Source organism: Xiphias gladius, chromosome 21 (genome assembly GCF_016859285.1).
Source record: "Xiphias gladius isolate SHS-SW01 ecotype Sanya breed wild chromosome 21, ASM1685928v1, whole genome shotgun sequence".
NCBI lineage: Eukaryota > Metazoa > Chordata > Actinopteri > Istiophoriformes > Xiphiidae > Xiphias > Xiphias gladius.
Genome location: NC_053420.1, coordinates 8221501 through 8246403, shown reverse-complemented (window position 1 = coordinate 8246403; position 24903 = coordinate 8221501). Strand labels below are relative to the sequence as shown.

Sequence of the window (24903 nt, the reverse complement as noted above, 5' to 3'; positions counted from 1 at the left end):
TTCCCCCCCCCCCCGTCTCCCCGTCTCTCTGGGACCGGGACTTCTCTCCCCTCGCATTATCACAGCAGCCCTGGCACTCCTGCTGTTGATGCCGCTGTTAATTCGCACAACCCCGGCTCACCCCCCTACCCCTCCAGTTCTGCTGAGTTGGGCTGATCTCGCCTTTACCTTACATTACGAAGGTCATCCCTCCATCTCCTGTGTGGTGACGGACAGAAGGGAGTGGGTGGAGGGCAGAGGAGAGGAGAGCATATGGTTTGTTAACGGTGATAAAGAGGCAGATGTCTCTCTGTGTACTTGTGAGATCAGTGGTCTGAAATGTGTCATGCTATGATCATATGAGGGAATATTTGTAGTCTTTGTTGTTGGGGGGGCTGTGCCTCTGACCTATGCACATGTGGCTCCTAGTGCTGTTAGAAAGGAGTTTAAGCTTTTCCACTGTTGTTTTTATTATTATAAAAGAGATTAAATAACTAATTTCCTGTCTAAAATATTAGACTTTATTAAAAAAAAAAAAGTAGCATGATCCAATTCATTATAGATTATGATCATTCCAAAATGTTTATAAGGCCTGTGGATCTTATTTGGAGTCTGGAATACTATTGTAATTAAAAGTGCAACAGTAACACACACACTTTCTATCTACACACTATCTACATACTGCCTTTGGGTGTGTTTCTCTCACAAAGACACGCACTCAGAAATGACTGAACATTGCCTTGCAATACTTTAATATGCTGAAGCCGTGCCAACATCAAAAACACAAATCTAATCACATTGCTGGATTTTTGTTTTTCTTTTACTTCACCCTTTTAAGCTGCTTATACCAGACCTTTGTCCCAGTGCGGGCAAACTGCAAAAATGAGGTGAAACCAAGTGTGTAGAGAGAAGTTTGGGGCGTGTGAGGCCGTTGCCTGTTTTAACTTTGCATATCTCTGAAGCCAGCCAGCCAGCCAGGCAGACAGACCGGAAACACAGCTACATAGTGACCCATCAGGCAAGCCGCTCCACTCCTCTAACGCAGACTCCTCCAGTCATAGTAACACTCCACATGCCAGTTATACAAGTGAAGTGAATTCACGTTACGTTACCGCTTGAGGTATGAGATTATAAGCCAGGTTGATGGCAAACCAGCCACATTCTTTGCTTCTTTCAGCGGAGTCCGTGAGATGCCCCTTGGTCCCAGTCTCACCTACAGCTGTCTGAAAAATTGAGCGGAGGCTCTGCTGTAAACTTGCCACTCAAAGATGCCCCAAGGCAATTTTGTCCCCTTAAATGGCTACACAGGAGAGTGATGATAGCAGCCAAACCAGAGGGCTTGGAGGTGTTGGTGTCTCAGCAGGCCCAGCGTTTGACTGAGTGCTACAGGTGAAGAGGAGAGCCTGATGAAGAGGACGTTGGTGACCTGTTATGCATCACACGAGGAATGGAGAGGGAAGGCCAGGATTGGGGGGTGCTACGGTAGCATCTGTCTGCCTGGGAATATGGGCGAAGCAGAGCATTAGAGAGAGAGGTCTAAAAGCGCAGAGTGTAAGAAGCACCGCCAGGTAAAATCTCAGAATGCAGAGAATGCAGGAAACCAGAAACGTATAGAGAAGCAGAAGAGGCCAATAGTGCTTTCACTTCTCAGATTTGTGTGATTGAATTGGTTTTCAGTCCTTGTTATCCTAACTCAAACAGAGCAAATGTGAGATTTAAAGCAATAACCAACACACAAACACCGTAGTCCGCGGCATACTGCATTATTAAGGTTGGCAAATCAAAGATTTTTGATTCACTTGTACCTTTTAGCATACTTATCCCATTTTTCTCCTATCATACAAATGAGCTTTTTCCAACTCTTTTTTTGAATAAAATCCTCCATGGTATATGTAATTTATAATGATATACATTATATAATACATATTATATATATAATGTATATATATGTATATATATTATATGTATATATATATATAATGTATATATATGTATATATATTATATGTATATATATATATATGTATATATATTATATGTATATATATGTATATGTATATATATATAAAATACATTCTCTGGAAAACCTATGGAGGAATTGTTTATGGTTAAAATAATCAGAAAGGAATGTGGTCCAGTGAATTAAATACTTGACAAATTAAATTAAGTCATCACATTGACATAAAAAAAAAAACATTCTAAAAACCTAGTATTGCAATGAATTAGTCCAGCCCATGAGGGTCTAATTTACCCAGAAATATTAAAGGGTAGGCTGCCACTGTATAGAGAGTATGAAAATATCTCAGTAGATATTGTTTTGAGTCATATCGCCCACCTCAAATTAAAGATTACACGGAGTGGAATATTCAAACCCAAGACTATATTTTTATGGTTGCACCATTTAATCAAATGTAAATATTCGAGACATATTGCATATCATTTTATACACATTTTCCCACAATTAAATCTGATATATGTGATATATATGATATCTTTGAAAACTTTGGGATTGTCGCTTGATTTTGAAATAAAGTTCTTTGGGTTTGAACAATTCTCAAAGACCTTCCTCAAAAAAGATGGAATATGTTTACATTTAAATGACAAAGCCCTCTCGCGGCAATAGGAATGATGTCTCTTGTCCATCAGAAGCAAAGGAAGAGGCAGTGTGACATTGTTATGAGGCCACAAAAACTGCAGAGGCGGTAGCCATAGCAGTGGCAGGTCAGAAAACAGTTTTATTTGGGCAGCAGTGATTTGTATCGGTTGTTGAAGGCTCTGACATATGTTGTCCTGGTGAAACGGGGCTTCCCATTAGATCCCTTTTATAAAGTAAATTCCGGCAGATCTGTTCCTCTCCTACTAGAAAATGATCCACTCATTAGCCCGTAAAGATCTTTGGATTAAACATACTGTATGTTACTTTACAGCAAGTCTATGGAAGTCCCATGTGTGTCTCTTAGAGAGAGGAAAAAAAAGGAGGGTGTTCAGTCTAATAAATGTGTTACATGTGGAAAAACAGAGATTGCGGTCTTTTGCGTACACATTCCTAGCACACACATATACTCCATTTATTTCCAAATGTCTTTGGGCGAAATGTGTAGAGTTTCTGCCTCTGGTCTGTCAATGAGATGACCCAGTCGAATGGGAAAGGTTTCATGGAACAGCTCCACACCTGATGACATATTCCCGGCTCAGAGGGCTGTTAATTAAGTGACAGTCAGACAACAGAGATAATGACCTCCCGATGGACGTCCAACATGCCTCGGGGAGAATGCCTCGGAATGAAATGCCACAATAGACACCAGGCGTTTGCTCACATTTCACTCTGATTGGAAAAAGACTCATGAAGAAGAATCAGAGATTTTCTATGTCCAGCCATGCACTTTAAAAGAATATTTTGACATTTTGGGAAATTCGCTTTCATACCGAGAGTTAGATGAGAAGATTAAAGCTATTCCCCTTTCTGTAGGGTAAATATGAAGAAGCTACAGCCAGCAACCGTTTGGCATCTCTGTTTTATTCAGTCTTGTCTCACCAGAAAACTTCTACCTTACAACCCAGTGATCACATCAGAATTTAATTATATTGGTTGGAGTGTGCAGTTTTGTTGAATAAAACTAAAACGGAATTTACATGTGTAAGATAAAGTAATACTACAAATTTAAACTTTCTCCATGAGTTCTCGGAAATTTAAAAAAATAACTAACTGATTTAGAGGTAGATGAGGCAGATTTAGGGAAAGGTGGAGCAACCCAAAAAAATAACATACATCACTTGATCACAAATAAAATCTATGGAATGAAATTAACATCACTGAATTAACTGGTGATTTTTTTTTCTCTTCGTTAATTGCTCACAGTGATCTCAGTACTTTAGTTTGAAAGTGACACGACGTGTTTCAGCCTCACGTGATCGTTTTCCCAGTGAGTCTGCAATTTTCTTTTCAATAACACGTTGGCTTTTGCAATTCACAGAACAAATCTCTTCAAGCAGATGCATGACGTGTGCTTGTGTGTGAGACAGAGTTATTTTCTTGAGCTCGGAATGTTAATGTAATTCTGCGGCTTCTGAGCGAGGTGTTGGTCAAAGTGAGGATGTTAACAGTCTGTCGCTGCACTAGGGGTGCCAGGCACTGCCTCCGTCACTGCAGATATTTTCTCTGAGCCTCCGGTGTTTGAGAGCAGGAGTATTGCTGATGCTAGGTGTAATGGCAACATGGTGCCGAAGTATTCCCGTGGGTGACCTTGCTCTTTTCTGACATCACTTCACAAAAATGATAGCGGAGCGGAGCAGAGCAGAGGATCTTCAGAGGAGTGTAAGGCAACAGCTTGAATATAAAGGGATCCATCCGTTTGATTGGAATATCCTCATCCAACGTGGAGGAAGCTTGAGAATGCAGCTCATGATATGACAAGCAGGACATAAATTAGGGACAGTTTTCTTCCATTGCATTGACTGCAGTATTGTGAAATGAAATGAAATGAAAATATCACTCAAAATCTGAATTTTAGGAACAAGAAGTAGGACAAAAAATGAGACCTAATTCTCCTCCTTATGAATTTCTATTGTAAAAAGACAGTCACCATACAGTGCGTTCATCTTCCTGGCTGGCTGTTGAAAAATAATGTACAAGTGAGTGGATGGCTGATGGGGCACAATAGAGCCCATTGAGCCCCCGTCACAGAGAAATGAGGCCCTGCTACAATGGCAGTGTTATCCGCGGGGAGGAGGAATGAGGAACTTCTCTGATGCGACAGCCTCGCTAACAGTCTCTGACAGGACCCAGGAAGCCACAAAGACTGCACTGTAGCACTGTACTTTTACTGCCATGAACAGATCAGAGCACTGTATACGCGTGTCTGTGTGTGTGTGTGTGTGTGTGTGTGTGTGTGTGTGTGTGTGTGTGTGTGTGTGTGTGTGTGTGTGTGTGTGTGTGTGTGTGTGTGTGTGTGTGTGTGCTTTTTTTTCTTTTATTTATCCAGTGAGGTGTGACCGAGCATGCTTGCCCTGCTGTCTTACAGTCACACACATTCACACCTGGTATTTTCACTGTACAGCTACACACATCTGCTGCCGAGGACTGTTGCCTCCTGATTGCTGAGACAGGTGTTGGCCGTGTGTGTGTGTGTGTGTGTGTGTGTGTGTGTGTGTGAACTACAGAGAGCTCTTGACTGCTGTTAGAAGATGTTAGCGTTCTTTGATCATCAAAGAGAGAGTTTCATCATCTCAATTGCAGTTTTAGCCCACAATTATGGGTTCAATATGGAGAGTAATATTTGATGTGATTGGCTCGTACTCAGGGAGATTTTGAGTACAGGAAAAGATCGAAAAACTAGTCAAGTCAGGTTTATTTGTAACGAACAATATCGCATGCAGAGTCACAATGGGCTCTACAGGCTGCCAACATCAATGATTCCTGACCCAGCTCGCGCTCTCAAAGAAGACAAGGGAAACAGCTAAAAAGAGAATCCTGCACTTCAGGAAAAAAGGGAAGACACCTCAGGGAGGAAATTCAAAGAGGAGAAACAAAGTAGTATCTGCTTCCTTTCAGGAAGTCAGGAAATAAGAAAAAAGGAAGCTTTCACCCATGTATTTGAAAAGTCTCCTACAATACACTTATCTCTGCTGACTATTACTGTTGCCATATTGGCAGCAAAATACTGAGCCTCAATACATTCTGAACATCACTAAAAAGCCAGTTGACATGTCACAGATCGGGATGTTTACTTTTAGGTAAACCCAGGAGAATACTAACAGATTGATGGTGTTAAATGTATCTAATTTACTGTGTAGTTTAATTGCCAAAAAGTTGGCAAAAAGACTGTTTTACTGATTTGAAGCTAACTTTGTCGAATCCTCCTTTGGATGCTATAGCACGTCGCTATCCCCCAGAAACATATGGAGAGCGTGTAATTTTTTGAAACTGCCTTGTTTCCCCGTTAAATCTCCCGTGTGTCAGCTGAATTCGAACAAAAAGGATATTCTGGGACACTTTTGACATGAAGCTGCCAGATTGGGTCTTGGTTCCCCAGTTTCAGTCTGTTTGCCTGCTAGACCAGCTGTGATGCAACCCTCTTTGGAGAGGCAGACGGAGAACATGCAACCTTTATTCGGAAAAGCCAGGCCCGCCGGGATGGCGGCTCCTAGAACAGCGTCAGATGGCGGCGAGGCCTGTGGACATGAGGGGCATTTTGATGTGAGTCAACAACAGCCTCCAAAACTTGGAGAGAGTGAGTTTAGAACACAAAATAATAGGATCGCAGTGCTGTCACAATAATGGCATGTGTCGGTTTCTGTCGCGAGGTGAGGAGGAAAAGAGGATTTGAGGGTTGAGAGAGCCTGCTGAAATATTCCCAGCGCTCATCATTATTTTATCACCCCTTCACAGTCAAGTACATCTCTTTCTATTAGCACATACAGTACATCTACAGTAACAAGATCTTATCTTTAGACCTGCTGATTGGGGTTCGTGGCAATGCAGAGAGGAGTCGTGCTAAACAGAGTTTGGTCCGTGCACGCAACAGAAAGGGAAAGAGAGACAGAGAGTAGGGGTGAGAAATCGGGGCGGAAAAAAAGCGGCTGCTCTGTAGTCAAACTGTTTCAAAGCCTACTCTCCCTCCTTCTGTCAAGAGATGAGGCTCACGCTGAAGCTGAGGGCAGGCAGACACCGAAGACGTCTTCCTGTTTTCCAAACTCCTCATCACGTTCTTTCAGAGAAAAACTTTTTTTCCCTGCGTCTGTATGACGGCTCTGAAGTCTTCCTCTGACTCAAACTTTGCACGAACTTCCTTTTGTTTTTTCAAAGGCTTCTGGGAGTAGAGAGCAAAGGCGAAATCTTTTCAGATTGTCTTATGAAAATCCGTGGCGCCTCACTTTTGAGGTTGTGGCATTGCACATCTTTGGTGGAAAGTTTTTGAGGCTTGTGTGAAATTGTTGAAACTGTAAAGACAGTCGAGCATGAACATGACATCCATCATTTGTCACCGAGCAGTTTGGATTTCAGATTTGTTATTTCAGTTGAATGAAGGCACTCTGACATTGAATTCAGTTCAGTCCAGTTTTTTCTTTGGTTTTTTTTTTTAACGAGCAAACTTCACTGACATATGAAATAGTCAGAAAAGCATTCTAGTACAGCGTTGCCCTCTCTTTGCTTAACACATTTTTAGTGTTTCTAGGTCAAACATCCTTCCGTAACCTCTCTCGCAACCTAAATCTCTATTTACCCTTAATGATCAAAGTGGATTTGGTTTAAGTTTTCAGCCGGAAAGAACAGGTGGTCATCCATATTGTACATACAGGGATATATGTGTAATGTTGTTTACAATGTTACCACTATGAGTAGAAATCTTCTATGCCGTGTGTGTGTGTGTGTGTGTGTGTGTGTGTGTGTGTGTGTGTGTGTGTGTGTGTGTGTGTGTGTGTGTGTGTGTGTGTGTGTGTGTATATTGAGTACATGTCCAGACTTTAATTTGATATCTGCCTTTATGTCCCTGTTTGTATATGATATGTGGCCTGTATTCTGCTGTATGACTCGTACTGAAATTGTTTGTATCGAACTGAATTTAACTGAATATATTTATTTTGGATATATCTAGAAATTCAGTAAAATCCCTTAGAAATTAGTCTATTTTATGATATTGAACACCTAATATCTGTGAAAATACCCCAAAAAATATGACAGGCATGCTATAATAAGTTAACTATTTTGTCAAGAAAACAGTTTGATCTAGTCCTGTGGTATCGATCACTTTGTGAGGGTACATGTCACTTGGATAGATTTCCTTTTAGACATAAACCCTCCAGAGAGAGCACCACCATGTTTTTATTGATCCTTCCTGCCTCTGCCTCTGTTTTTGCAGGTAAAGTATTGAACACGGACCTGCGCCACTACCTCAGTCTGCAGTTTCAGAAGGGCTCACTGGACCACAAGCTCCAACAAATCATACGGGACAACCTCTACCTGCGCACCATCCCCTGTAAGTACAACATACAGGAATGCATACGTAAGTCCTCATTCCCTGCACTCAAAAGCTCCTGCAAGCACAAAGCTAATCGGGAATGAACGGCATAACCTACTTTCGGTGCATGTATGTTTTTTAACCGAGGCACCATAAAGGACGAATGACGATGTTCTGTATTCGTCACACAGCTGGAAATCCGTCCCACTAGACACAGCGTTAATGTGTTCCTTTTCTGTTTAGCCATGTAGGACAGTATACACACACACACACACACACAACTCACTTACAAATACAAACACACACATACTTACTGCACTCACGCATTGTCATCCTCTCACAACTGTCTGTCACACACCACAGTCACCGTAGCAATCCGACCAAGGACATCTCTCTAACCCCCATGTAACTTTTTTACTTCTGTGCCTTATCAGTACAGTAATCAAAGTCATATTCTTTCCGTAAACAACCTTGCTTTTTCTGTGCTGCTCTGCTTTCCCTCGCTTGACGTTCTGCTCGGCGGGCCCGTCGCAAACTATCGTTCTTTGCTGGAATTCGGTCATGGAGTGGTAGATAAAAAGGTTGGTACTGCGGACTGCCGAGAACCCACTGCAGTGAACCACGTATGTTTTCAGCGTGAGAGTAATTCGGTCCTTCCGGCTGTCTTATGGGAATGTTCATTGATTGCCAAATTTGTTTTAAATCAATAATTCACATTGCAAAGCAGCTGCTGATATAAGAGTCTGTTGGATTGCTGCACAAAATAGCACCATTTATTATTGAAAAGAGTGTAAATGTTCATGATGTCACCAGAAGGGTACAATTTGCTTTCGCTGTGCAGACAAAAACCTTGTATCTGTAAAATGTCACTTTCCAAGAGCTGAGGAAAAGAAACAAAACGCATATTTAGCCTGACGACCCTTAATTTTCTTTCCCCCCTTTTTTTTTTTAGGTTACTCAAATGTTTTTTTTAAGCTTGAATGCTGTAATTTTTTGAATAAAAGCATGAAAATTACCAAAATTGGAGCGACGAGGCTGTTAGTAGAGTAAAAGTGCAAATTAATGTCCTGATTAAGGTTCGTGTGGGTTGCAGAAATGCAGATTATTTGCCACAATGTTGCGAACGTCTCCAAATTTAGAGATACAGATTTATTCTCTTTATTTTCTTGAAAAGCCCTTTTTTCAAGTAAACTGCATCCGTCTGCTGCTACTGTCATTTACTCTCTAAATTTCAATTTAAGCACAAAGCTGATTACCGACTTAAAAAGGAAAGGTCAATTGTGTTTCATTTATTACAAGGGGCTGAATTAAAGGAAATTTTGAAACACCATGTGTCGTGTGGAAGTGAAACCGCATCAACAGGAGGCTGACTGTATGACGCAGTGTCTGTAATTGTGAAACTGTGATGATGTTCGCACAGATGTATTGGCCTGAATATTTACCGCATCCCGCTGAAGAATGACTCTGCTCAGAGGAGTGCCATAATTGAGTGTAGTCAAGGTTTTAGTCATATGTAGAGCGACTGCTCCTGAGGCAATGACAGATTCGGAGGCACAGCACTGTCACAAGCAAGTAGCATCTCTGCTTTCTACCCCCCCCAAGGGCTGAAAGTTGCTCTGTCTTGTTCAGAGGGGACTTGCATGCACAAGTGTGAAATTTTTCAGGAAAGGAGCTGCTTACCTTCATGTATATTTAATTTCTTCACTTTTTTTTTTTTTTTTCCTTTTTTTTTTTTTAGGTTACTCAAATGTTTTTTTTAAGCTTGAATGCTGTAATTTTTTGAATAAAAGCATGAAAATTACCAAAATTGGAGCGACGAGGCTGTTAGTAGAGTAAAAGTGCAAATTAATGTCCTGATTAAGGTTCGTGTGGGTTGCAGAAATGCAGATTATTTGCCACAATGTTGCGAACGTCTCCAAATTTAGAGATACAGATTTATTCTCTTTATTTTCTTGAAAAGCCCTTTTTTTTTTCAAGTAAACTGCATCCGTCTGCTGCTACTGTCATTTACTCTCTAAATTTCAATTTAAGCACAAAGCTGATTACCGACTTAAAAAGGAAAGGTCAATTGTGTTTCATTTATTACAAGGGGCTGAATTAAAGGAAATTTTGAAACACCATGTGTCGTGTGGAAGTGAAACCGCATCAACAGGAGGCTGACTGTATGACGCAGTGTCTGTAATTGTGAAACTGTGATGATGTTCGCACAGATGTATTGGCCTGAATATTTACCGCATCCCGCTGAAGAATGACTCTGCTCAGAGGAGTGCCATAATTGAGTGTAGTCAAGGTTTTAGTCATATGTAGAGCGACTGCTCCTGAGGCAATGACAGATTCGGAGGCACAGCACTGTCACAAGCAAGTAGCATCTCTGCTTTCTACCCCCCCCAAGGGCTGAAAGTTGCTCTGTCTTGTTCAGAGGGGACTTGCATGCACAAGTGTGAAATTTTTCAGGAAAGGAGCTGCTTACCTTTCATGTATATTTAATTTCTTCACTTTTTTTTTTTTTCCTGTACGGGGAGGAATATTTTTCTCATAGTCCCCCCCACCAATACGTCTTACTTTCCTTTTTCTTCCCGTCTCTGTCTGTTTCTTGTCACTGTCTGCCATCCCCTCTCTCCTTCATTCACTCACACTCCCTCTTTGTTTCCTATGCCTAGCAGTCCTGTTCTGAGCGTTGCTGTTTCATGGGCAGTTGAGTTCTACTCGAATTGTTACTGAATTTATCTTTTCGAAGCTCGGTAGCACTGGAAGTATCTCAGGTCAGTTCCAGCGGATGTCCAGAGGATGATTACTGGGTTTTACAGAACTCATGCCAGCAGTGATTTCTCTTCCAAGAACACTGCAACCCGTCCTTCTCAACTGCTCTTATTCCGCACACATATGCCTCCCCGCACTGCTTTCAGTCACCCACATTCACCTGTACACAAACGCCGATATCAACTCCTACTTCGAACATGGCTTTCTATTTTTCTCATGTACAATAGTGGCGGTCATTGAGGCTTTACAGCCCGTAACAACCGTTCATCATCAGCAGCCAGTGGGATCGCTGCACGAGTCTGACTCTCTAATCCCCTGCTTGAATTACTGTCTTAATGAGCAAGAGACCAGGACTCGCACAGTGAGGGCACCTCCATCACTCACTCGCTTGCTTTCAGTCTCCCATCCTTCACCCTCTCTGTTTCACTTTGGCTCTTTCGCTGTTTCAATTACCTTTGCCTGCCTTTCTTAAACTGGGTTTTTTGCTCGGTCTTTCCTTTCTGTATGCAGATTTCGTCATATTTATGAGTTGCTTTTGCGTACATCATCCAATATAAAAATATTAAAAATTAGAAAAGCACAAGCATTTATTAATTAATTCTGCTGGCCATAGTAATGGGCAGTTAATAAAACAAAGGAGGGGTTAGGGGTTACAATCACATAAATCTGCAGTTCTTATGTTTAAAGGACTAAAGTGATTTAAATTACTAATCTAAGGATTCATTAGGAAGGTCTGTATATTCACCTGGTCCAGAGCAGTTGTGGGTGGGTCCCGGATTGATGCCTGCCATCAACCAAATTAACATATACACACATTTCCTCCAAAGTACTTACAATAATTACGACGTACAAAGTTTGAAATTCAAACATCAGCTCTATTTGGGAGTAACAATTCAGTGCGTCTGCGCCTTTCTCAAGAATTTTAAATACAAATCTAACATCTCCATGTATTTTCATATCCTTTTTGTATGACCCTTACGTCTGCAGAAAACTGGCCAAACCAACATTAACCACAGCGGACCACATGGCGGTGCAGCCACAAGACAAGGTGCTTGTTGAGTAATGGGTTTCCCTGTTGAGTTTTTCACTACCTCTTGCTCTGACTGCAATTATTTTGCTGTAGCAGCTCCACCCTCTGAAGGCGCAGCGCAGGCTCAACTACCGATCCGTTTTTTTTTTTTTTGTGCACCAAAAAGAGAAGTCATTTTTTCTCATTGTAGGAAATCAATGCTTGGGGTAGAGGTATATACAAGGCAGGTTGAAGGAGTAGTCGTACGCCATAAAATTACCAACTACAGCACAAAACAATTTCTTGAATACGTTATAAATTACAAATTGATGATAAATAAGCATATATGTGGGTGAATTTATAACCAAAATGTGTACGACAATCACAAAAACAGCAAGAGGATTACCAGAGATGGTTTGTGTCACTGTGCCAGTGGTCCACTTTAGTTAACCACCAGCCACATTGCTGTACTCCCATACAACTGCAGCTTATCTGCGCCGTCCTGTTTGTGTGCTACCAACACCACAGGGTCAACTCTGCTGAGCTGAAGTGCTATGGGGCCATAATGAAAGTATTAGTTTCTACTTTTGGACCAGTTTAGTTCAGGATAGTTCATGGTAAAAAGGACAGAAAGATGAAAGACAGCCAGTGAGGGAGTCGTCTGTAATGGAGGAATAGGCAAAAAAAGTGAGGAGAAGAGAGACAAAGAGAGCAAGGTCTTCACTGTGTATGTGTGGTAAATCCCTGAGTCTCCTTCACTGGGTTTTGGGATGGGCTCCATCTCATTTGGACTCTTACGAAAAAAGCTAGAGGAGGCTCTCAAGAGCTCTGGAGGGGACAAAAGGAGGGGGATTTTTCTAAGACGGCGGAGAGCTCAGGGTCACACGCAGTCCCTCGGCTCCCCACTGAGATTAGAGATGGGCAGAGAGAGTATGATCTCACGCACACACTCTCCATCTCTCTCGTACACACACACACACACACACACACACTGCTGGCACAGCCACACATGCGCAGTAAGGCGGGGACAAAGTAGTGTGTATACACCATTCAGCCACAACATTAAAACTGGTAACTGGTTCTAATGTTGTGGCTCATCAGTTTACATCTTTACTCTGTGACCTTTCTGCTTAGACAGATGCTGTTACCATTTCGGGAGCCGATTCCTTCTCTTTCCTACGCTCCTTCTCCTCCCTCTCTTCCCCAGTTGATCGTTATCGTATTTTAAGATTAAAGAGTAGAAGGTTGTTAATAAATGTAATAATTTTATTGTACTTCTTGTTAAATGTTAATAGCTACGATATACTCCACAGTACAACATGGCAACAGCACAGTAAGCCAGCTGGCAGAGCTTGCCTCAGTGTCATTTGTTAAAAGCGAACACTCTACAAAAGGACCAAAAGACTTTGGCTTTGAAATGATCCTCTTTCCTCTCTTGTTCCCTCTGTCTTTTCTCACCATTTCAACAGCGAAGCCCTAAGCTATATTTTTTTGAAGCACCAACATAAAACTATGCAAGACATTACCATGTTAAATTTATGGCCCCGCCATTTCTGACTGACTACCTCTGATGTTCCCGTCGTGACATCCTCTCAGTACAGACAAAAAAATAGGTCTCAGCAGTCCACGGGCCTGAGACCTGGCGAGACTAAAGTGACAATTTGTTTCAGTCCAGGATACACTGACAGACACACAGCAGACACATGTAAACGCATGGATTTAACCTCTCTGCACGGCCGTAAAATTAAAAGAATAGCTTGACATTTTCTATTCATGTAATGACGATATGTTGTTAATTTATGTAATTGGAAAGTCAAAAATATTTTGATATTGAATGCATCGGTAAAATGACATGTTTTTTTTTTTTTCCCCTCAAAAATACCCGATCTTGCAGTTCAATATCCACTTGAAGTGACTACAGCATGATTAAACTATTCTATGTCTGGTCACTCACAGCTCTCGGTTAAGGTCGGGGAAAGACTGTGAACTGCTTTAACACTGAATAGTCCGCAGACACAACGTGTTTATTAACATTAACAAGTGCTTTGGTTGCCTAAACCTATCCACAGAAGGGACTGTGGATGTGACCCCCGGCCTCTGGTGTGACAGTTGGTGTGCTTTGTGCACCTTTCATCCCTCCCAGCCACTTCCTCGCGATTTTGCTCCTGTTATTAAACGTAGCACATTATTAATTCATTCATTAAAAAAAAAAAAAAAAATTGCCTCTTAAAATAATCCATCCATCAACGCTGCCTCCACAGTGTAATTGGGAAAACGGTTTAGTAGTGTATGAACGTAATTTCTAGGAGACAGGGTTGCATTTGGCCTTTGCCAGGTAACCAACGAAAACTCTGAATTGCCTTTTTTTGCATTTCAACTTTTGTAGAGATTAAACTAACATGATATAGCATTTTCATTAGAGAGTTTTATGAGTCGCGGGTAGGCAGATTTTGTTTCTTTTGGACAGAGCCAGGCTAGGTGTTTCCCGGTATTTCCAGTCTGTATGCTAAGCTAGGCTAACTGGCTGCTGGCTGTAGCTTCATATTTACTGTTCAGCCATGAGAGTGGTATTGATCCTCTCATCTAATTCTTGGCAAGAAAGTGAATAACAATATTTCCTAAAATGTCAAACTATTCCTAAAACTGTAGCTACACCAATACTGTGCATTGCTTTGTAGCCATCACTGTGTATAACTTTATACAATGACAGAAAATCATTGTTTTTTTTGATAAAGCCTCTCTACATACAGAATCCTCTCTTGTCTGTTTTAATTAACTGCTGTTTACTGACTGCACCCTTTCCAATATACATTTTCCCATTCAAGTGAATAGGAAAGTGGGATCTCAGACTTTTGAACCCCACTGTGCATATTTTGTTTAAAAGATCAGCCTCCAACAGTTTATTTGAAGGGACATCCAAAGTGTCAACATCCGTACTGCAAAGGAAAGTACAACAAGATGTTACAAAGTTCTGCTTTAAAAGATTTGCTGCTTTCACTCAGCTGTGCCCACAAAGCTCAGCGACCCCTCATTATATTTTCTGTGGCCGATCCAGAGTAGGAGGCTTATGGTATATATCGATGTGACATCCAGGGTGATAGCTCGGGGAGATACTTGGCAGGTACATAACTGTGGCTCAAGTAATTGGGCTACAGGGGACATTTTTGAGGGACCAGAGCTAGTGCCAGCAGGCAGAGACTAGTTGATAATGAGAAGCAGCAGAGGCTTACATTGTCACACGTGACGCAATGGCAACTGCTTTCGGTAACACAAACCGTGGTATCAAGGCATACTGTGGAGGGAAGCTTCTCTGATTTTTTTTTTTTTTTTTTTTTTTTTTTCCTTTTTCAAACTGGGGTTTTATTGCTCTGCTTGGGTGCAGCGAAGCTCTCACAGTCCAATTAGCAAGAAAATATAGGAGTGGAAAAACAAAAGGGAATGGCAACATAAAGTTACTTAATAGGCCATTGGGCCATCAAAATCTGCAGCTCGGCTTCACTGCTAATGGGCGCAGAATCAACAAGTGTGTAGAAATCTACTTAGGAAAAGCAACAACATATTTCAATGAGACTCCATCATAGATGTACCAGCATTTTGCTATTTAAGTTTCATTCAATGCCACATACCATTATCAAATAGATCAGCAAATGTCCCTAATGTATAATTAATGCAAAGCACTACTGCTGTTCGTTGCTGCGACTGTGTGTTTTTGCTGTCATACACAGATACATTGAGGGTCAAATCACCTGGATGCGTGAAAGAATATTCAGTCATTAATTTCTGATCCTGATACACAGTCTGCCTCTGACTCATCTCACAGCCAGACCTCCCTGGCTTTGGTTGATAATCATTTCTGTGTGGAGTGTGTATTGTCTCTCTGTCTGCATCTCCTCTCCATGCTGCTGCAGAGCCCCTCAGTGTGTTCTGATTTCCTCTGACATTGAAATCAGGGTGATCTGAGGTTTTAAATTGCCTGCTTCTATGAATATAAATGACTATTTATTTTAGCCGCTGCGATCGACTGCTGGTCTGCCCGGGTTGTTTCAAAGCCCTCCTCCAATCCTCACCCCTCTGTCCTCCCAGTGACCCTGAAAAGGATTCACCAGGCCAAGTGAATAAATGTATTTGCTCCATAACCATGGGTGACAGTAAAGTTAGTTGACAGAGATTGCTATGGAATGTGTCACAGATGATCGGTTCATGCTGTGTGCTCCCATGCAATAAATAACTGCTGTCTTTCCTCCTGTTCAGCTGTGGTTTACTTCTATGGACTTCACAAGTTTGGTAGCACAGCATCTAATTAGCCTTGAGTGCAATAGTGGCACAGTCCTACTAATTTATTCATGGTACATGGTTTACATAATCCTCATCCTAATGTAATCATTTGGTGTCCATTTGTGCCTCTTGGAGTTTTCATCCTGGGGGGAAGAAAACTCCTGTCAGTCTTGAAATCCACTGTGGCTTCACCACATGAGCAAAATCTGCGCTCAGAACGGCCTGCCGTCATTTGCACTGACACTGCGATCCGTGGGACCGAGTGAAACTAAACCCCACCAGGAGGTTACACAACCCACTGTTTCCATCATATTTCATATCCCCAATTTTCTCAGCAGTTTTCTTCATTTCAGCTGTAGCCGGTACATATATCAAGAAACTCCCTATTAATACCTCGTTAGCAGGAGCTGCAGTTACTCATAAAGGATTAAATGAATTAGGCTCCTCAGTGCTCCACAGGCCTTCATCAGTTATCCATCTTTCACAGGATGGCACCAACGTCTCTTTGGGTTTTCGTTCCAAAATGCAATATCCACCCTTCCTTAAATGTGCTACAGTCTTGTACAGAGAGAGATCACAAAAAGACTGCTACAAAGTCGATCCTCTTGTATCTTGTGAACCATGAATAATGAATTTCAGTTAAAGATTCTCAAACTGTATATCTGTCATGAAATAAAGCTTTTTCTTTGCAGCCAAACTCATTATTGTCACACATAAAATTGTTGCACTGAAAGACGGGAGCCGAATGGTTGTATTTTGCTTTCGTTCTGTGAAAACCTTGAACCTGTTTGACTGTTTTGACCTGTTTCACTTGACGAATTCAGTTCAGAACACGTGAGTGCTTTAAAAAGCATTTCACGATGCAACGTCATTAACCTAAACACAGCCTGTTTTCTTATATCTCCACCCAACAGCAATGTTCTTCACACTCCTACCTTATCCATACTTCTCTGAACTTGTGTTTCTTATTTACAACATGTTGGAGACCTGTATGTTAATGGATTTTTCTTTTCTTTTTGTTTTTCCAGGCACCACACGGCTTCCTCGAGAGGGGGAGGTGCCAGGCGTGGACTACAACTTCATCAGTGTTGGGGACTTCAGGATCCTGGAGGAGAGCGGCCTTCTGCTGGAGAGTGGGACCTATGATGGTAGGTATCACCACAGTATGAAGAATATTCGAAACCTGTGCGTGTGGCTGCATGCATCTACGTACACGATTCACACTGACAGCTCTCTATAATGGAGTGAGTGTAAGCTCGATATTCACAGCCATTATGACTTACAGCCTCCCTTTGTGAAATGTGACAAGCGGGAGGAAATGTATTGATTAGTGAGACATGATTAAAGACTTGTTGGAAGTGACAATCAGATTAGCAGCGATACTCAGAGCCCTTGAGATGAACTCCTCTATTCAGTTTCTCCACTCTGTGTGTAGAATGGGCCACTGAGGGATGAAGTATGCAGACCTGAGATTTAAATATAAATGGAAATACTGTAGAAATTTGCAGAGGGGTGTAACTTTTTTTTTTGTCAGAGGGGATTAACATAAACCTTACATTTGCCAGAGAGTAAATGTTTTACCAGCCAGCGTTTTAGAACCAGAAAGAACCAGCAACGACGGGGGTGTTATGCAGGTGCAGATTTCTTATTCTGTTCCAAACACTGAAACAGTTAATGGGCTACAGTGATAACCACCATTGCAGTCATAGGTTTGGTATTGTTTTTGGGATTGTGGAGTTTTAATGGCTTGAAGAGGAGTTTACATTTTAAAAATGTTCTGCCTGAGTGTCTTTATGTACAATTGTTATGGGCAATAAACATAAAATTCAGGCTGTCACTTAGGAAAATATATATCATCTTAAAATGTTAAAAAAAAATACAAACTGAAATAGAATCATCTCGTAAAGGCAAAATGTAATAAAAGTGGGAATATTAGTAGAGCATTTAAATGTAGCAGAAGGTTCATTAAAATGACAATATGCAATGTATAAGTTCTACCAACTGCATCACACACGTGCAAAAACGGAAGCGGCTCTTCATTCTGCCTTTATATTAGGTCTCTTGAAATCCTTTAGGGAGCTACCAGCTAAAAGTACCATTGAGTCATAGGGCAAGCACTTACAAATTTTACTCTGACATTTTTCATTTTATTAAATCCTCAGCACATGCAAATGTACGTGCATGCTCATGCTTGTACAGACAGCTGACAAATTAAAGGAAAACATTTTGAAAAATGGGCCGACAAAACAGGATGACTGTGCCCCCATCCATAGGGCACGAGGGGTCACTGAATGGTTTGATGAGCATGAAAACGATGTGAATCATATGCTATGGCCTTCAAAGTCACCAGATCTCAGCCCAATGGAACACCTATGGGAGAATTTGGAACGACGCGTTAGACAGCACTCTCCACCACCATCATCAAAGCACCAAATGAGGGAATATCCTTTGGAGGAATGTTGTTGTGTACCTCCAGTAGAGTTCCAGAGACTTGTCGAGTCAATGCCAAGGTGCAGTGAAGCTGTTATGGCGGCTCATGGTTGCACAGCACCTTACGAAGACACTTTATGTTGGCTTTTCCTTTCATTTGTCAACCGTGTTTATGTACTTGATGTTTTTTTTTTTATGTGCATATGTGTGTATGTCCCTTAAGAATACATTGTTTAATTTGTCAGTGTACAGCATTTTTCTTCCCTCCGTGTGTTTTATGTGTCTGTGTCAGCACGTCTTTGTCCCTTCCTGCCAATACAGTAATCAGAACATATTCACACAATACAGTATATGCGAGCATGCGGGCAGCTGCCGCACCTGATGGTGACCTTATGTAAACCAGTCAACCTGCTGATCCCACCGGCTGGCCGCACAGTCACACATCAGGGGGTCCCACTTGTGTTCCTACTCTCACATCATGCTTTATTCATGGGATAAACCAGCCGTCTCCTTTTCCTCCCTCTCTCCTCTCACAGACACAACCAGTGAGCTTTGGCTCGTCACAAGCGTCCAAACTTGAACTTGTACTCCTGGAAGTACCCACACCCCAACCCCCACCCCATCCCTCTTCTCGCTCTTAAAAAAATGGATTTCATGATTGTTCAATTGACAGCACGTAGCTGCTGTAAACATGTCACTCGGTAGTAACTTAACAACAAGGTGACAAGCACAGTCATGTTCTTTCCAGTAAGAAGTTTACACAACGAGGGACATTTCAGCTTGGCAAACAGCTGAATGGCCAAATATTTACAGTTTCTAATACCTTATAGTACAATGAAGCATAAGCACTTGCCCTGCATTCAGAGGTCTTGGAAAGTCAGACGGTCGCAGTGTATTTGTGTCATGAGGGGATTGGAACGGGGGATTTCTCTCACATTGCGCAATGATTATGGCAATAACATGATAATCTCCCTGCTGTCTTTAAGCTCATTCTGTCTTACTGCAAATCCAGGCTGCTGTGAAATGGGAGAGGATTTTTCTAAATGTTTAAGGGGCAAGCTCCGGTCGCGTGAACAGACCTTCTCTGTACCATTCTCCCAGTCCCATTCAGCTGCATCTCGTGCTTCCTATATGATGGAGAATTAAAAGATAAATTCAAATTCTCATCCACAGAGAAGGCGCCTTAAGGCCGAGAGCAGCTTCCTCTGGGTGTGCACAAGTGTGTTTCTGCTTCTGTGTATTTGTAGAAGTTTGTGTGTGTGCATTTACGGATGGTGAAGTGCATATTTTAACGTGAAGTGTGATGGGCCTGTTGAGGCAGGTACTTCCAACTGTCCCTGATCCCTGTGATAAGGTGCCAGTCCTCCAACCCTCATCTTTATAGCAATGACATTAGGCACACACACAATCACGTAGGTACATCCACATATGAGCACACACTCGTGCGTACGTGCAAACAGACTCAATCCCGTCCTTCCTTGTGTCGGGAAAGATCATCTAAGAACTCGACAATCAGGTTTCAAGAGCTGCCAAGTCGCCCACGAGCTGTCCTTCAGCTCTGGGCTGAGGTCAGGTGGGATTTACACCTTTTTATAGAGAGGTTCACCGTGGGTTGAGAGGGAGAAATGGAGAGCAAACTGAAGAAGAGCATGTAACAGAGAGAGAATGTTGATCCAGAGGCGTGCCGAGCTCCTCAGCTCCCCGGCGGAAACCCCATGTCCAGTGAAAGCAGGACTGCCTTGGCTGCACGCAGATGTGCGGATTAGCTTTTAAAAGTTGGAAGGGTTCAGTACACTATCTCTTGAGAGAGAACTGAACGCTCAGATAGTGGCTGCCCCCCTCCTCTTCTCTTCCTCTTAACCCCAGTCAGCACAAGCGCTCCATGGCTACTGTGGCAGAGAGTGCTGATCTCTCAGCAGCGCAGTGAACCCAAAGAGGAACTGGAAGTAATCGGATCGAGGAATGGGATTGACTTCATTTAGTTGTGCTTCAAACGCAGCCTATTTTTTTTTTCATGGACATGAAGAAAATAAACAAGGTCAGGAGTCCTCTTGTATAGGTCACATGGGTTGCATTCCTACTGTGAAGAGTTTATGAATTACCTACAGTTTATAAGTGCACTGTAAGTGAGCTGTGCTCAAGGTACTAAGCTAATGGGATTCTTAGCTAATCATGATGGTCTCACTAATAGTCCCAAATGACTTGCCTGAATGCTCATTATGTTAATGGCTTATGTATAACAGTTTTTTCACTACTTAGAAGTGGAGTCATTTGATGCATTGTACACATAATTTCAATTTAAACACTATCTTTGACTCTTTCATAAATCACCCTGCCATCAATGACCCTGTTAATCTCTCACCTTCTCTCAAGAAATACTGATCACAGGTTAGGACAAAATGTACATGCATACCTTGCCAGGGTAAGACTCTTTGATTGCTAGGGTACGTGCTTGCTACTCCATGTTGGTCCGGAGGGTCCCAGGTCGCCTGCCAAGCAGACACATGAGCCATCTGCGCCGGGCGCCAGGAAGGACTTCTGGCCCCTCCTCAGTTTAAGTGGGACCGAGGTTCCAGTTGGGTCACTCTCCCAGACCAGACAGAATAGCTGAACAGTCCGGTGCAGTGGAGTGTAAGACTGGAGGAACAGCTGCCAGGAAAATGAAATTTTTCACATTGATAGGGTTTTGTTTTTTTTCTGACAAATGACATCTCCAATCTTCTACCAGGGAACACAAAATTTTACCAAATTGACATCCAATTCCAACCCGTTGTTTTGGGATCCCCAATGTGATATGAGTCAGATATTAACAAGGAAGGAAAACAGACCTGGAGATTAAATTGACTGTGAATGGGAGTTCGGAATTCATACATTACTTGCAATGTGTGTTGTACCGGGTTGATGGTTTTGTGGTTGCGATGATGAGTAACTGTAACTGTCTGCTCATGATCTTGGCAATATAAAAGAGAGCTCATGACCTTGCGTAGCTTATGCATAGTGCCCCTGACAACAGGAGTCTTTTCATTACCAGTAGCTGATTTCCCCACCATGAAATTGCTTGCATGCACTTTGAAAGAGGAGGCTCACTCTTCCTGGCTCATCAACCCTGTGACACGAGGATCACAAGTAACGTCAGACGAGCGCCCCCTGCTCATCAGCTTATGAGGCGTTCCTCCATTTTTAATTGCAAATGGTGCCACGAATCTTCACTGACGTGCTGCTTTCACACACCTCTATATTTGCAACTCACATTTATTAGGGGCCAAGAGACATGTTTGTAAGTAATTAATCACAGAGGTAGCGTCTGTCTGATGAATGTCAACGCGTGGCAGGAGACAGGCGGAGATTAGCCAGCAGACCCAATCTCTCCTTGCTATCGTTGTGCCACCCCTGTTAATGAAGCCATCTTTGACAAATGCGGATGAGTGCCGCTTAGTAAACAGAGCGTCGAGTGACAAGGAGGGAGGGGCAGACTTTCATCCAGCCTCCTTCTCCTCCTCAACCTTTCTGCTGCTTTGAGGAAGATGAGCATAGCTGCATTAACCCAGTTTGCTGTGTATTGTAGTTGGCACGCCTGAGGAGATGAAGCCAGGCTCAAGATGGGCTCACTTATCAGAAAAAGCTACTGCGGTGTTACTGTATCGTGCTGTAAAGCTGCTAGAATGACTATGATGTTTCCTCAGAGCCCTCTGTTTTTGTGGCATGCATGCTGTTGTCAGCTTTCCCTCTTTGTACCAAGCTATAAAAAGATCTGGAGCTGATAAATGCTGCTCTTACAGTACAGCATTTGTGATGTCTGCATGTTCATTCTTAAGTACATCAAATGTTCATTATACAATAATCCCATACGCAGCTGGGTCCAAACGAAAATAAGATCAAGTTTATGGAGGCTAATTAAATTGTTGAAAATCCCTCTGTCCCAGTGGTACCTCTCCCTATTCTTTAATTAATCTAATTACTGTATAAATCATGATTTAGCCAAGTAGGTTCAATCTGATGATTGCTTATTGTAAGTACCGAGTAAATATTTGACCTTACAAATGTATTGCCAAAACATTAATTTGATATTATTGCACAAACACATCTGACAGAGAGGCATTTAGCAAACAAATCATCATAATAAATGGTAGCAATATAAATTAATATGCACATTATTTATAATCCTAATAGAGGCTGAATAATTATTTATTCTATGCCTAAATTGAGTTTCACATTCTGCTCAGCAGCCATACATTGATAGATCACTCCATGAGCTATTTACCAAGTCCCCCCCGCCCCCACCACTACCACTCCATTTCTCTCTCTTTACAGTTATCCAACTAAATAATTATAATCCATAACACAAGGCAGAAGGTTTTTCTTCATTAGGAAAAAAAAAAGCAAACTGAGCGATAGATAATTGCTGTATTCAATGATCAGTGTAATTAGTTGCTGGCAAATTCCAAGTGAAGTGATTTTAATGTTACATGAGTCGTGACAGCCCCGTGGTGCAGAGGGAAAACAAAGCAGGGGGTTAAGAGACGTGAAAATCATGCCGAGGAAACAGACTTCTGAAACTTGTAAATAGTCAACCATGACTGCTGGTGTGTGACATCTAGATCATTCATTTTTGACTTAAATCAAGTGAATTGGAGTGATGATAGACATGGTGGATGATCTCTCCGACTGTGTCTTTTCCCCCGACATAACATACATAGACATTGTACAGTTTATGACAAACCCACTGTTCCTTTTTCTTTCATGTTGGTCTGCACTCCGGATTTCTTTTCTGTGCCTCCTTATCTATTTGAGGTTGCATTATTTTTAACAGTGAGTCTCTCATTCTCTCATTCTTCTCTTCCTCTCCCTGTTCTCTCAATCTTTTACTCCGCAAGGTAACTACTATGGGACCCCGAAACCTCCGGCGGAACCCAACCTGGTGCAGCCCGACCTGGTGGATCAGGTGCTGTTTGATGAAGACTACGGTGGCGAGGTTCCCAGGAAACGCACCACCTCAGTCAGTAAGATGGACAGGAAGGACAGCGCAGTCCCAGAGGAGGAAGATGATGATGAGAGGCCACCGCTGGTCAATGGATTGCCTGGTCAGTAAATGTCAAAGCACAGAACGTCATTTTAAATAACGGAGTTTCTGCCATACTCTGTCTGTCCTTTTGTGGAGTTGCCACATTAGGTCAATGTCACTGTCTGTTTTTCTTTTGAGACATAAAAATTTTGGCTTGTTGCAGACTGTATAGAGTTTGATGGGCCCTTTGTGTGTTTGAGGACACCAAAGTAGCATGCAAATCTCAATCTGTCACATAAAATAGGGTTAAAGGATTGTTTGACCACTCCTGAGCAGATTGAGCATCTTTCTTACCCTCCTGTCCCATTCGGTTCTGAATTATTTGTCAGTAAAGGTTTGGCAGCCACAGATCAAATGGTATTTTATACTTTTTTTCTTAATTAGGTGTCAGATGGGGGCAATTTGTTACACACGAAAATGTAATTATTGTTGCAAACGTTTTGAAAGTCAATTTAATATACATTTTTTTGTGTTTAAGAACTAACATTAGACTGAAATTATTTGACTTGCCAGTCTATTTAAAGGACCAGTTCACCAAAAATTACGAAAACACCTACCACTGTTTGTATCCAACCATGATAATGGATATGGTTTTATTTGTGCAGGTCTTTGGATATTCATCTTTGCTTCTGAGATTCTACCACCAACGCCAACACTATATATAATGGAGGCAAATAGCATTTTGCTTGCTTACAGTCAAGGGTCCAAATGTTGGACCTGATCCGAAACTGACCAGTTGAAAAGCTAACTGAAACTAGTTTGAAAACAAGGAGTCCTCCTCTGAAAGGGACCAAAAGAAAGTCACAACCGGTCCAAAGCAGACCCAAGGATAATTGGACCTGGACCTGGACCAGAGAGAGAACAACAGCCCTGACTCTTTTCTCATTTTTGCAGTTGAAAATTGGAGGGAACCCCTCTCTGACCCAAGTAAACTGAATATAATTTGGTCCCAGGGTCTTGGTGACTAAGAACCAAGTGTCAGTTTGCAAAAATTTTGATAATCAGTTAATTGTTTTTCATTTGTCAAGCAAAGATGCCAAACATTTGCTGGTTCCAGCTTCTTAAATGGGAGAATTTGTTGCTTTTTCTTGTCCTACACAACTGAATCTCTTTGTGGTTTAGACTGTTAGTCAGACAAAATATTTGTACAGGGCACCACCATTTTTATTTTTATTTTTTATAGCTTTATTGGTCAAATGATTAATTGATCAGTCAAGAAAATGATCAGCAGAATAGTCGATAAGAAAAATCAACGTTAGTTGCAGCTCTTCTGTGGATAATCCAGAGACCTCACTGTCAACAGTTGTATTTCAAAACCTGGGCAAATAAGATGAAAAAATCTGCATAACTACATACTACAAAAGTTAGAAAATATTTTTGGGCAAACAAACCATTTAACACCGGTCTGCTACTAAGCCACGTTTAGTGACT

At 41.8% G+C, this 24903-nt stretch overlaps 1 protein-coding gene across 2 annotated transcripts in view; it reads left to right on the top strand.

Moving 5' to 3' along the window:
- Positions 1-24903, top strand: part of LOC120783464 (membrane-associated guanylate kinase, WW and PDZ domain-containing protein 3) — a 127459-nt gene that overhangs the window by 76420 nt on the left and 26136 nt on the right. For both annotated transcript variants that reach the window (XM_040116509.1, XM_040116510.1), the window contains exons 2-4: positions 7838-7954; positions 17009-17128; positions 23285-23491. In XM_040116509.1, the coding sequence (XP_039972443.1) occupies positions 7838-7954; positions 17009-17128; positions 23285-23491 (444 nt within the window). The remainder of the gene's footprint in view (positions 1-7837; positions 7955-17008; positions 17129-23284; positions 23492-24903) is intronic.